The sequence below is a fragment of the Monopterus albus genome, unplaced genomic scaffold, assembly GCF_001952655.1.
Source record: "Monopterus albus unplaced genomic scaffold, M_albus_1.0 scaffold24.1, whole genome shotgun sequence".
Lineage (NCBI taxonomy): Eukaryota > Metazoa > Chordata > Actinopteri > Synbranchiformes > Synbranchidae > Monopterus > Monopterus albus.
The window spans coordinates 662,547-676,557 of record NW_018127904.1 but is presented as its reverse complement, the minus strand read 5'-3'; the positions used below and the strand labels follow the sequence as shown (position 1 = coordinate 676,557).

Genomic DNA, 14,011 nt, shown 5'->3' with positions numbered 1-14,011 from the left:
ATTCTGTGTTTTTCTGTCAATATGGGGTGCTGTGTGTACATTAATGAGGAAAAAAATGAACTTAAATGATTTTAGCATATGGCTGCAATATAACAAAGAGTGAAAAATTTAAGGGGGTCTGAATACTTTCCGTACCCACTGTACCTGTGCTCTTGTGTAATGTTGTCAGATAGAGTGCAATAAATGTTTTATCTATTTTTGAATGTGCTTCAGGGGAATTATAAGAGGAATATTACATGGTAACAGTCTGTCTGTGCAAATTCTCAGTCAAATTTATGGTAACAGTCAAATTTTCACCTTATAATTGCAGCATGGCAGTCTTCTGTTTCTTCATTTTAGAAATTACCATCGAATTAATTTGTAATTCCATTGCCCACATTTGCATTGCCATTGTGTACAATTAGGTGAGCCGTCTGCTGATGCTCGGTGGGGCGAACGTGAATTACCGCACAGAGGTCTTGAACAACGCGCCAGTGTTGTGTGTGCAGTGCCACCTTGGACACCAAGAAATTGCCGCACTACTGCTCGAGTTTGGTGCCAGTGTAGACGTGGTGTCTGAAAATGGCATGAACCCCCTCTGCTTCTCGGCCGCTGCAGGACACCTGGGACTAGCTATGCTTCTCTGCAAAAGGGGGGTCAAGGTGAGGAGCTTGCTTTTGTAGCCATCTGCGAGTTTGTGGCATTTATACACCGATGCAGCATATCATTTATGCACAGTGGGGCATATTACTTGTGTTTCTCTGTCATAAAACCAAGGATCTTGTGTTACTGCCAGGTTGATCATGTGGATAAGAGTGGCCAATGCGCATTAGTCCATGCTGCTCTTCGAGGACACCTGGACATTATCCAGTACCTGCTGGAGTTGGACTGGATTGTTGAGGGGCAACAGCAGCAGCAGGACTGTGCTCTGAAGAACAAAGCTCTGCAGCAGGCTTTGATCGCAGCCTCCAGCATGGGACACACACAGGTCTGACTGACGCACACTTTACACACAATTAACCCTCAGCAGTCCCCCAACACACATAAAGACAAGTTTTTATGCCCTCTTAATGAAACCATAAGTCACTACAAAAAGCAATGTGTTTGAAAGAAAAAACTAAGCCTGCCCCTGACCTACAAAACGCTACACGTTGAATTCTGCATCACCTCTCTTCTTTCCTGTGTGCTTTCACAACAATCTCCAATTTCAGATTTTTCAGAGAGCAGAGGAAACTAATGATAAAATCTGAGCACATGTTCTCAGTGATGATGACTTCAAGTGTAAAATGTCATTCAGCTGTGTATGTCTGAAAGCTGGATTTGGGGATTGATCACGGGGCAGTGCCTTCAGCTGCCCAGGTGCGATAAGACTCCAAGTTTATTTTGGCTTCCTCATTAGCTGGAGTGGGATCCTGAGGCCAAGCTTAGAAAAACAGAACTGGGCCAGCTAAGCTCACAACTCGCATGTAGAAGGAGACCCCAGTACAGTTAAAATATTAATCAGAGTGGACTCATAACCTCTTAGGCACCAGCAGTTCTTTGGTCTTCTCTAATTAATTCATTATGATTTTTGTATTTTTGTTGTCACTGCTATGTAACCTGCATGTTGTATAACCTCTTGAAGCTTAATTTGATATCTTATGCTGGAACAGAAAGCCATTAATCTTTTTTTTTTTTTTGACAGGTTGTGAGTGGCTTGCTGGCTTTGAATAATGAGCATGCTGTGCAAGTTGATGGCTACGACACTCTGTGGGGAGAGACAGGTATGTTTTCATCCATCTTTTTGCATTACATGGCCCTCTTGTGTTGTCATCTGCTGTTTTAGCATTCTGGACCTCACTGCAGTAATTCCATGCTGCAGTGGAAGCACTTGTATCTTTCTTCTGCACAGTAGTGCTCTCTGTAATTCTGGCTGACTGTTCCAAGTTCTCTTATTGTGGTCACACGTGTTTCTGCTATAGACTGTGCCTTTTTAAAATCAACTTATATTTAAAAAAATAATAATAAAAATTATCGGGTAAATGACCACTTGTACATAAATCAGTGTGATAATATTTATGTAAAATGAGAAAAATGTTGTGTTTTGCTTTAAATTCTTAATTTGGGTCTTAGTTGGTCGCATCCTAATGAAAAGAGGGCGGTGTTTATGACCTATACAGCAACCAGCCACCAGGGGACGATCACGGTGGCTTTACTTCTAGGGCGCTGTCACGTTGTTCATCTTATGTACAGTCTATGGTTTCTACTTAGTTTTATCAGCACAACATTTTTCCTCTAACCATTTATTTTCCACCATCCTGCTGCATTTCAGCTACAGTTTCTCCTTGGTGCTCTGTGGCAAGATACTGCCAACAGTTTGAACATTTTTTGAAGTTACTCCATCTGTTGAAGGCAGGGGGTAGCTGTAGAATTATATACTGAAACTTTTACTTTTAATTCAGATGTGTTGCTGTTTTTCCTGAAGGGGTTTGCAGAAGTACTTTTACCTTTGTTCTTTGCCATCATTAAATTAAAGCAATGACAGGAAGCAAGAAGCAGAGTTTACCAGTCAGCAGTGGATGTTGTGGACAGTGGCTGCTGTTAATGGCCTGCTCAAAGCCATTTGTGATTGATTGAGGAGATAGCACAAAATCTGTTCGGAGCAGCAGGGAACAATAAAGTCTAAAAGCAGGAGGTGGCAGTCAGCTGTAAGACTGGTCACATAAAAGCTGAACAAAGCAGCAGAGAGCAGTTGTTTTTTATTTTTTGGACAGAACCTTCACATAAGAGCTCATCTGCACAAAAGACCACATCAGCAGTATCTTGATTTAAAATATATATTTTGGATGATGTGCTGATAAATGTGTTATATGGTATGTACAGGTAGCTGAGCACTGCAGTCATTATCAGTGTACACCAAGGAGTGGTCACACAGTAGGAATTTGAAGGCAAATGTTTCTGATGCATTATGAAAATTTTAGCCATGCACAGTATTTCTTATGAGTTTTAGGGCAAAATGTTTAGAAATGTTGGACTCACTGAAATGTTCTTTTGTCCTCAATGTGAGTGTTTGGGGCTCTAGAGCTGTAAATGTTCACATTGCACCCCTTAAAGACATTTGTCCATCTTTTGAGTTGTATTAATAAACCTGATATGTAGCCTAGCTCTCTATGACTATGACTATGACTTTGAATGATAGTAATCCTACTCTCACAAACATTAGAGCTACCTGATGCTGCAGCATTTACAAAGTGGCTGTTAAATGAAAGCCACAACTCTCCTGCCATCCCTTCCAAAGTAATGAAATAGCAGGTCACATGTAGCGATGGAAAGGCGCTGAGCTCTGAGTCTACTGACCTGAAACAAAGTGACTCCCAAGCCACCGGCACCACTGCATATATACAGTAAATATTTTTGTACCGACTTGGTCGTCATTTAAAAGAAGATCCCATCTCATCTGTATTCACAGCAAATAGATTAGTAAGCACAATTATGACCATAATGTTGATTTTGTGCACTGGGTTGTGCTTTGAACAACACAAACAAAAAATAATTATTGGTTTATTACAGCTAGAGACCTAGCGTTTGAAGATTTCACTGCATGGCAGTAAAAACGACTGAGCCCATGATGACTACATGCAATCAACAGAAGTGATTAGCACTGAGTGCTATAATAAATTCTGTTTCACCTCAGATCCCTCTTCAGATTCTGTGCAGATTTAATAAACTAAATTGGTAGAGGCCTGATACACAGAATACCAAACCTGAGACAAAGTTCCTCAGATACCCCCTGAAAACTTGGCCATTCATTGTTGTGTGTGTGAAACAAATCTCAGATAATAACCTGCCTCTGTGAAAATTTATTTCACATTTAAAAGTGAACATAATATTACATCTCTGTGCAAATAGGCGCACTGTCTCCTGTGTTTAAATAGAAGCAGATTGGATTGTACGTCTGTGCAACTTTTAGGATCCTCTCTTAGGATGAAAGATGCTTCCTTCTTACGCAAAGAAAAGTCATTTAACTACTTGGAATCATTCTCATTGTTATAAACAAACAGCACACAAAATTGTGATCTTTCATAAATTATATATCAGGAGATTTTTGTGTGTGTCCATGGGATGTACAGCTGAGTACACACCAATCTGTTGTAAAGACTGTAAAGCCCTTTGAGGCAAATGTGTGATTTGTCATATTGGCCAATGCAAATACAATTTGACTTGAGTATTAGGCAGTACAAAAATACCAAGCCTATAATATATATAATATATAACGTATGACAGATGTAGTTGCCAGTGGGCATTTTATTGTTGGCACTTCTTGTCATGGCAATATTCCTTTAATTTGAGTCAGGATTCATCATTGTTTTGGCGTTGTGTGTGTTTATTCCTGTGCCATGATTTACTCTAATTGGTGGTTTGTGCTCATGCAGCTCTCTTCTGAGTGCTCCACAACACCAGACTTAAGGCTCTGACAGTGGTTTCCAGATACTGGACAATAGATTCTTGCTGCTCTTTTTTGCATTTGAAAGTTCTTATTTTGTTTTAATGCATTGCTGTTGTGTATGAAATGTGCTACACATAAAAACTTGGCTTGTCTAATAGTTAGGACTTTCATGCACTGGGCAAAGTCTGGAAATGTACAGTATGGCCTGAGGTCTTTTTTCTCTGCACAAAGCCCTGCTGTTATTTCCTTTTATACTGTATGTGCAAAAGATAAAGCGTTCATACTGTACAATAAGAGCACAGCGTGAGCTGACACTGTGTGTGTTCAGATCTTTGGGCAAAAGATGCACTTTATTCTGGCGTCAAGTGACAAACACCTGCACTTTTGTGTGCAGCAAAACCAACAATCTGTTTACCATTTTCTGATGAGAAGCTTCTCTTTGCAATTCATTCATCATCCAAGTTATCGTGCTTCTGGACAGGAAGTGAAATTGACATTAAATGCCCCTAAATAACCACTTGCAGTCACAAACCTTCACCTTAGCTGTAGAAAGCTTTGCTAATTTTTGTCTTTACATGTGGTGTAGAAACGTCCTTTGGCATAGAGAAAATGTTGTTGTGAATGACTCAAAACATGGAGAACTACCTAGGAATAGAATGAGTTAAATGAAAAACAAATTGCTGTCAAACATCAGCGGTCAGTAGTATATTCATTGTAACCCAGGACCATCCCAGGTGCCGCTAGCGCTAACGATAGCTACTCCGGGCCATTGTTCTCTGCTATGTTGTGTGTGAGGGATATTCATATTGTTAGCAGATAGAGGGTGGGCGTGTTTGGCTCTGGTGACTGTTCATCCAGATGGATGATGTCAGTCAGATGCGGAGGCTCAGCGGCACCTTAAGCCTCTGGGGGGGTGAATGTGAGAACAGAGCTGTTCTGATTCTTGCGGTGGATTTCTGTTTGGACAAGCAGCGCTGGGTCTAGACCGACCCAGCTGCTGCCATACATCAGCAGCTGTGGATTAACTGTAAGCACTAAACATTTCAACAATGTTTTATTTGCAGACCCAAAAACAAGCACAAACTAATAAATGATTTCCCCCCTTTCTGTTTAAAATAAATTACAGTTAATCATGGTCTGAATACAAAATATGAATGGGTGTTAAACAGAATTGTTTGACTTTGTTGTCTGCTGATGCATAAAATGACTAAATTCTCATTGTTGTGTAGAAGACCCTGGGAGCTTGAGACAGGAATTTAATGGGTTTAGTAAGCATAACATAATTGTCTGTTTTAAACTCAATTAGCACCAAACATTAGTCTGCATTTCTCTGCTCTAATCTGTGAAGAACACGAGAGGTTCTGAACAGTGTCTGTGTACTCTACATGTTATCACATTCACTAATCTTCTTGAATCCGGTGTCCTTTCTAGCTAAGCAGAATCTCGTACTGTAGTCTTATCTTAACTTGTTCCTCTCTCTCTGTGTGTGTGTGTGTGTGTGTGTGTGTGTGTTCTTCTCTCCTCCCTTTAGCCTTGACAGCAGCAGCAGGCCGGGGGAAAATGGAGGTATGCAGTTTGCTGTTGGAGCAAGGGGCGGTGGTACAGCAGGTCAACCGGCGAGGGGTGTCTCCTCTCTTCTGTGCCGTCAGACAGGGACACTGGCAGGTGAGACACACAGAGTACATCTTTTGTCCCAGACAAGCTATTCCTGCAACATGTTTGTGCTTCAGATTATTTTTTTTTTTAATAACTGGTCTAATTGTTGCTGGGTGCAATGTTGCTGTCCCTGCCAAATGCACAAACTAGAGCTGCGTGCACTTGAATGCATGTGATGTCTGTTCTTTCACTGTTTTTGTTCATCTCATAGATTGCAGAGCTGCTGTTGCAGCACGGTGCTGACATTAACATCAGCGACAAGCAGGGCAGGACCCTACTCATGGTGGCCGCCTGTGAGGGCCACCTGAGCACTGTTGAGTTTCTGCTTTCTAAAGGTGAGCTACAGCAGCATCACCAGCACAGGACGACACCCCCTGTTCATCTCATTCACCAAGCAATTCCACTAGATTTGTATGCAGCTTCTGTTTGTCTCAAAGGTGCATCTTTAACTTCGATGGACAAGGAGGGACTGACACCCCTGAGCTGGGCTTGTTTGAAAGGACACAAGAATGTAGTGCAGTTTTTGGTGGAGAAAGGTGCAGTGATCGACCACACGGACAAAAACGGACGAACTCCGCTGGACCTCGCTGCATTTTATGGAGATGCGGAGATTGTAAGTGACAGTTTAGGATTGTTGAAAACATCCCAACACACAGCACTGACGCGCTCACAGGCATGCCAACAGTCTGCATTGAGAGCATCCCTGTGCCATTATTGAATAAATGCTGTTCTCCATTAGCCCTGCTCTTGACTGTCAACACAGCGTTGCACTGTATTTAACACTGTGCTCTCTTGTAGGTCCAGTACTTGGTGGAAAGAGGTGCAGTGATAGAGCATGTGGACTACAGTGGGATGAGGCCTCTGGACCGGGCCATAGGCTGTCGGAACACGTCGGTGGTGGTGACTCTGCTGAAGAAAGGGGCCAAGCTGGGTAAGAACACATTAGTTAACATCTGTTGCCAACAGCAGACTGGTTTTGTGAAGAGTCTGGTTTCCATTCCTGCATATGGCTCACTGTTCTGTGTGTGTGTGTGTGTGTGTGTCCTTCCTGTTCTCCTTCATGTACTGCTTGGCTAACTTAAGAATGTGTCACCTTGATGACATTCATAGGGCTCTCTGGATCTGCAGCTTACCTGCAGTGCACACCGCAAGAAAAACACCACAAAAATTTTCTTTTGGCACAATTAACAGTCTGCATGCATTCACTGCTAATAATACAAGGCCTTTTCAGGTTGAGTGGTACATACGATAATTGCATACTGTCACACTCCACTTTGAAACATTTTTCCTTTTAGTAGAAATGACTACTTTGTTGCATGACCTCTTTTTTTTCATCACTCTCTCAACTCTTCCTTAACTGCTTTCAAAAACTAAGGCTACAGAACATCACCTTACGATCGATCAGGTACAATCTTTAGGTAACTTGACCTTGTTCCAATTTCCAGAGAATAAAGCAACCCCATTAAAACCTTTCCTTGACTTCCCTCCTTCCCCTCTATACCTACAGGGAACGCTGCTTGGGCCATGGCTACTTCCAAGCCTGATATCCTGATAATTCTTCTTCAGAAGCTGATGGAGGAGGGAAACCTACTTTACAAGGTAATGTGCAACCAGCATTGACATAGCTTCCAGTCAACTATAGAGAGCACTTCACTTTACTGATGAATTGTTCCCAAGCTGCATTGTTATAATAATTTTAAAAAAGCATTGAGCACTTGAGGTTACCATAATAATGAAGTGGTTATCTAGCTTAGTTAAATGTAGTAGAATTGATGTGTGTGTTTTGCCTCGCTTACCAAGGGAGACATTATTGATGCCTGACATTTAACAGTTTAGCGGCAGAAAGGACAAACCTGTCAGGTGTAACGTGTGAATGTATGTGTGTTGTCTGTTTGATTGATGAGAAGGGAGGGCTTGAGCCAGAAAACGACTTGTGGGAGTATGTGCTTCTCTCCCCCACATTTTCCTTCTGGTTCCCTGCTCTTCTTCACTGCAAGCTTTGCCCTCCATGTGTCCTCCAGAAAGGGAAGATGAAAGAGGCGGCCCAGAGGTACCAGTACGCCCTGAGGAAGTTTCCTAGAGAAGGCTTTGGTGATGACCTGAAGGCGTTTAAAGACCTGAGGGTCTCCCTGTACCTCAATCTCTCACGCTGTCGCAGAAAAACCAATGTAAGCCTCCAGTTTTTCCCCTCCCTTTGTTCGTCGGCTGTATTTTAGCATGATCCTTTAAAGCTGCATTAACTAACTACTTCCTCTAACTTTTGACCATTAAGGGTGAAATGAGAGTGAGGGGGTTAGTAAAGCAGGGAGACAACACTTCTAGACAATTTTAGTTGATTTATCCAAATTTGTACTAAATCTGAGTTTATGTAGCTTTAAATAACTCACCGGATTTTTAGTTGTCAGTGTAATGACTATCATGGGGCACTGTCGAACTTATAATTGATGTAGAATACTTTTTTTCTGAGAAGTATCCCCAGTTGTCTTGAAATGTTACAAAGAGAATAAATCCGAGTAGGACTGAAATGCACAGTAATTTGAGCCTGCGTGGGCAGGAGAAGCTCACTAGTGTTTAAATTGTAACAGGGAGGAGAAAACTACAAACGTATTGGACAGTGGACTCAATCTCCTCTAATCTTCTTGTGCAACAGTTTTTGCTCCTGCATGTGCCAGGCTGCCTTATCGCTCAGTGCCAATCACTTGTTGCTTATTTTAGTTTAGTGACTGGAAATTGAATCATGAATTGTCTCCTGAATAATTGTTTCTGCAGAGTTTGTTGATACAAGTCTTCCCTAGCAGGAAGACGTTTGTAAAGAGGCAGCTGTTCAAGTGATTACATGCCGCAAGCTAGCAGGAGATATGAGCAAAACAGGCACAGCGAGGGTGTCTGTGTTTGTACAGTACATCATACCTGGGGGTGCCTGCTCAGGTATTTTATCACTTCCCACAGGGAGTATAAACTATTGAAGAGAGCCACATTCAGCTGTTACTGTTTAAAATTCCTGTACACAATGTTTAAAGTGTAATTAGTTTGAGTATCTTGGTTTGCATTGAAGGCTAACGTCATTAACGATTATGATGGAAGGGCCAGAATATTAATTGGTTGACTGAAATTAATTTATTCTGCTCATTTTGTAGGACTTTGGGATGGCTGAAGAATTTGCAACAAAAGCACTGGAGCTGAAACCAAAATCCTACGAGGCTTACTATGCCCGTGCGAGAGCTAAAAGAAGCAGCAGGTAAACTATTCAGCAAAGCTCCAGACCGGCTTCTGTCATCAGCATAAGCATAGCTGATGGTAAATAATCTTCAGTCTTCTGGATCTGGTAACAGTGTCTGTCTGTACTGTCTCATCCACAGGCAGTTTACAGCAGCCCTGGCTGACCTGTATGAAGCAGCCAAGCTGTGTCCTAACAACCGGGAAATCCGTCGATTACTGGCTCGAGTAGAGGAGGAGTGTAAACAGATGCAGCGCACGCAAACCAAAGGAGCACTGGCTGGGGGGGGTGCAGGAGACAGGAGGACATGAGTCTGATCCAGAGCCAGATGAAGGACAGGCGGACCCTTCAGAGCACAGCCTTGGTAGGAGTGTGGAAGGCCAAAAAGACATCCTGGAAGAAGAAGAGGAGGAGGAAGCCTCGCAGCATGACAGGGCCACTGAAGCCTGCTGGTCACAGAATAGTCACACCTACAAGAGAGTCTTATCTTCTGAGCCTGTCAGCAACAGTATGGGCCATCAGACCTCCAGCTCACCCCCAGGCCCCAGCAGGCTCCCCCCCCACCGGTACCCTCGAGAGCACAGAGAGGTGCTGGCCCAGCAGGGCCTTGTTCTGCAGCCCACCAAGCAGGCCCAAATAGTCAAGACCAACCAGCATATGAGCTTCATGCAGGCTGGGGGAGGGGCTGTGGGGGGCCGATCAGGAGGGTCCAGATCTCAGTACGCTCCTTCCAGTCCCTTACCCAGTCGACACATGTCCAGCATGCTGAAGCCTGGACCAGGCATTGACATCAGCCCTTTGCCTCCCCCAGCTGACGAGCCTGTGTTCGGGAACCGCATGTCGCTGGCAGCTGCTTCTGCCTCTGTAGGTCACAGTTGTGAAAATGATAACCTCCATTCATCCCAGATGTCATACACCAAGGGTCTGGGGCAAGATAGGCTGTCTGCCCACTCTGCATCTTCATTGGATGGGTTGGCCTGTTCTGGTCCTGGTGCCCAGGGGAACCACACTGATCCAGGAATAGATGGGATGTGTGGTGCCATAGGGCCACAGGGAGGAGGCAGCAGCATGCGTGTGTCCAGTTCCACCAGCAGCCTGGCCTCAAGCAGCAGTCTGTCAGACAGTGGCAAGCTAGGACCTGATGTCCGCACCAAGACAAAGCAGAGCCAACAGGCAAGCTCTGCAACAGAGTACAAACCCAGACCCTTCATGGGCATAACTGACAAGACAGTGCGCTTTCAGCAGCAGATCCAACAGCAGCAGCACAGCCTGCAGTCTGCTGGCCGCGGCTGGCTGAACCATTCCTCTGATGGCCTGGTGTGTCACATGTCAGCAATGGGTCTGCAGCCTGTCGACTGTGAGCTGCCTTACACCAAGACAGTGAGCACCTACCAGGAGCAGCACAAACCACCACCTCATGGTGCTATGGCAATCAGTAGCTTACAAAACGGCATGCATGCCAAGGAGTTCACAGAGAAATTCTGCCACCCTGCCAACTGTTACAAAGAGCCCAAGCCAGCACTGGGCCTGCAACACAATTTCACAGACAATAAGCCCAACCAGGCTGGCCTAGTCCGAGATAATCCCGCCCTTCACGTAGCTTCAATGAAACCAAAGCGATCATTTATAGAGTCAAATGTGTAGAGATGCTTTAGCTCATACTCTAGCTAAAATCTAAAGTGAGATGGGGTTGGTTTAATCTTGATAACCAGCCCCAGACAGTAATCTCACTTTGAAGCCTTGTCAGAAGTCCAGTATGCAAACTGTTTTCCTGTGTGACTACAGGCCACAGGCAGTGGAGTGAACTCGTCACATTCTCTCTCCTCTCAACCTGTCGCTTGTGGCTGTCAGTGTCTGTTACATGACGTCTTGCCGTCATTCAGCCAAGCTGAAGACTTTGCACTGAAGGAAGTATTAGGACATGTAATGTACAGTCCTCATCAAAATAAAACGGTGACAGTGGGCACTTTATGTACAGTTGGGCTGCTCAAGTGCTTAAACACAATATTCAGTCACAGCTTAATGTCATTACTGAACAGTTTAGAGTAAAAGGAAATGAGGTTGAAACTGTGTTTGTTACGTCCATGGTGCTGAGAGAGGAGAAGGAAGAGAAAGTCCTTGGTGGAAGTTTTAAGTCTAAAGGACGGGCATTCCTTCATTTATATTATATAAATATTTACTTTTCCTTCTTTATAGTGACGGTCTATGTTAAGTGTATTGACAAGTTCAGACTTCTGCATTTTGAATTTTATGCACAGTGTTGTTCAGGTGGTGTTAAAGGTTCTAAAAAGCATTTGTTGAATATGTTTGTACATCATTTGTCACCATTAACATTGAATTGAAAGCCTTTCTGTATCTGCTTGTTGTTGCTGTCTAGTTTAATTTATTTACAGTGCCAATGGCTTGGTTCATTGTAAAAGCAATATATTTTATATAGTTATTTTTGCACAGCTACGAAGGCATTTTATGATTCTCAATAACGATGAGTAAGTGCATGCTACAATTGCGGTTTCTATTACAGAGTTTAAAAAAAACATGGTTTTGGGGCACAGCGCTATCAGCTCTATTTTAATATGTACCTTCAACGCAGTTGTTGCCATGTTTTCAGTATTGTGAGCTTTATTAGCAGTGATCACATACTGTTATAGAACATTATCGCCATTAGTCACCATGGGAGAGAGAAATAAAGACCCACTGAGGAAAACAAACAGGTCTGCTAACGTTTATTCTACATAGGATTTCTTAAGAGGGTATTTATATAAACATTACACCAAAAAGCCCCCAGTCCGCGCAACTTTTCATTTAAAGAGAAACATTTTTGGCAAACAGTGGCCATAGGTGGCAATTACAGCGTAATCCCATAATTAATTTACATTCGTTCTGAGTGAGGTACAACCGGGTACAATGTGTTTACTTCTTGCTCCATTTCATTCTTCTGACCACCAGACTGTGTGATACCCAGGTCCCCCAGGACCAGCACTGGCCTGTGAAGCAATTTGGCACAGAATCCATTCAGTCTCCGTGGGACACTCAAGGTTCCTCTGGTGGGCCATTCCTCAGCTTACAGGTCTGTGCCTGGTGTACAGAACCTGGCTTTAGACATGGTTTCTTGTCAAAAGTTCCCTTCATGCAAGTGGAGACTGAACCCATAAACAGTTCAGCTCATTTGGGAGAAGATACCATGGAGCAGAGTTCAACCTGTTTTCCTCAGAAATGTCGCCACACTGCCCGTTGTGGTTCTCCCTGTTGGCTAAAGACCCAGTATGTCCTCTTCAGGCCCTGAGAACATACTGTATATAGACGTGTCGGCAGGGTTCCATAAGTCGGATGCACTGCTGGTCTGTTATGGAGAATACTGGAAAGGCTGTGACTCGTACTGAGACTTTCCAACTGGACTGTTGATGTGATAACCAAGGCTTAAATCCCTTCAAAGTCCATTATTTGAGCTCTCTTTCAACCAGAGGTGTCTCCATCTGAAAGGCGTTCCACTGAGTGACATCTGTGCTGTGGCTACTTGGGCTTCACTGTGCATTTTTGCTTGCTATGGCTGGATAGATAGGAGTACTATCTTAATCCCCAAGGGGACATTCAGGATTAATGTGCCACCTCTTATCTTCTGTGGCAATGGCAGTCTTGCCTTTATCTTTAGTCTGCAACTGAGGCACAGTGAGTGCAGACTCCTTGAGGCTGTGGTGGTACAGTGTGAGTCATCCAGGCATTACACACAGCAACATAAAAACATTCAAATGATTTGTCTGTGACACGCTAAACTGTAGCCACAGTAGCAGAGTCACTGTCAGCTGTCAAACAGTAATATCTAACCAAAATGTGTTCAAATGAGTTGACATTAACCACTGCACACTACTGGTCATAGCAGATGGGGTAGGCTGTAGCAGCAAAGCCCTGGAGTGTAGTGATTAGTGCAAGGCTGTGTTTTATTGCTCACAAATTCCACTTCTCATTTGTAAGTGAAAGAATGTTATTAAGTTACATAATCTCACTTTAAAGCCAATAATTAAAGCAAGCTTATATAACTTTAGCTGAACGGCAGCCACTGTGCCCACAAAAGTAACCAAACTGATTAATGTCCATAATACAGTTAACTAAACTTAGCCACGGTGCACTTTATTTCTCATGAATTACACTTTTCACTTGTGAGAAACCTGTACACAGCGTTTCTCCAGGCAGTAGTGTCTTCAGATATGCAGTATAATGCCTCGATAGGTGACTAGTTTTTACTGGGTAAACATCCCTCAACTTGTCCGAACCATTCAGATTTTGTCAGGTTTGTGGTACTTACAGTACTTTTAATGGTACTTGTTCTCAGAGGAATTACTTTAAGGATGAGGTATCTGTTTGGTAGACGAGCTAGAAAGAGCTGCTGTCTACAGGCTTGACTTCCATCGTGTTATTGCTGCCTTCAGAGATCGGTTGGGGGTGAGGAGTGTCGTCTGTAAGGGAAGATTCGTCATGGGGCTGGTTTTGTTCTTCCCTCTGATCCAGCTCTCAATGGATTCACGCTCATAGGAATACCCATCTACGGAGCAGACACATCGTCACTCCTTAAAGCCACACACAAAGTGTGGAGAAATTTAAAAAAGGAAAATCACAGACACTCTCCCCAACTCTGTTTGAGACTGAAAAGTTTTTAGCATTTGTCGTCTGACCTGCAGCGATGACTGGATCCTTCATCAGCTCTCTGGTGATTGGACACAGAAACTCATCTGGGGCCT

The 14,011-nt window shown here is 43.4% G+C and overlaps 2 protein-coding genes across 2 annotated transcripts in view; one reads left to right on the top strand and one right to left on the bottom strand.

Moving 5' to 3' along the window:
• tanc1b (tetratricopeptide repeat, ankyrin repeat and coiled-coil containing 1b) overlaps positions 1-9,303 on the top strand; it is an 89,464-nt gene extending 80,161 nt beyond the window's left edge. Inside the window, exons 16-25 of the mRNA XM_020594689.1 lie at positions 405-641; positions 776-967; positions 1,664-1,742; positions 5,937-6,070; positions 6,273-6,396; positions 6,499-6,674; positions 6,860-6,992; positions 7,569-7,660; positions 8,083-8,229; positions 9,199-9,303. Coding sequence (XP_020450345.1) covers positions 405-641; positions 776-967; positions 1,664-1,742; positions 5,937-6,070; positions 6,273-6,396; positions 6,499-6,674; positions 6,860-6,992; positions 7,569-7,660; positions 8,083-8,229; positions 9,199-9,303 — 1,419 coding nt within the window. The remainder of the gene's footprint in view (positions 1-404; positions 642-775; positions 968-1,663; positions 1,743-5,936; positions 6,071-6,272; positions 6,397-6,498; positions 6,675-6,859; positions 6,993-7,568; positions 7,661-8,082; positions 8,230-9,198) is intronic.
• Positions 9,304-11,435: 2,132 nt separating this feature from the next.
• LOC109957095 (WD repeat, SAM and U-box domain-containing protein 1-like) overlaps positions 11,436-14,011 on the bottom strand; it is a 13,548-nt gene continuing 10,972 nt past the window's right edge. The window contains 2 exon segments of the mRNA XM_020594690.1: positions 11,436-13,815; positions 13,946-14,009. Coding sequence (XP_020450346.1) covers positions 13,664-13,815; positions 13,946-14,009 — 216 coding nt within the window. The 3' untranslated portion in view covers positions 11,436-13,663.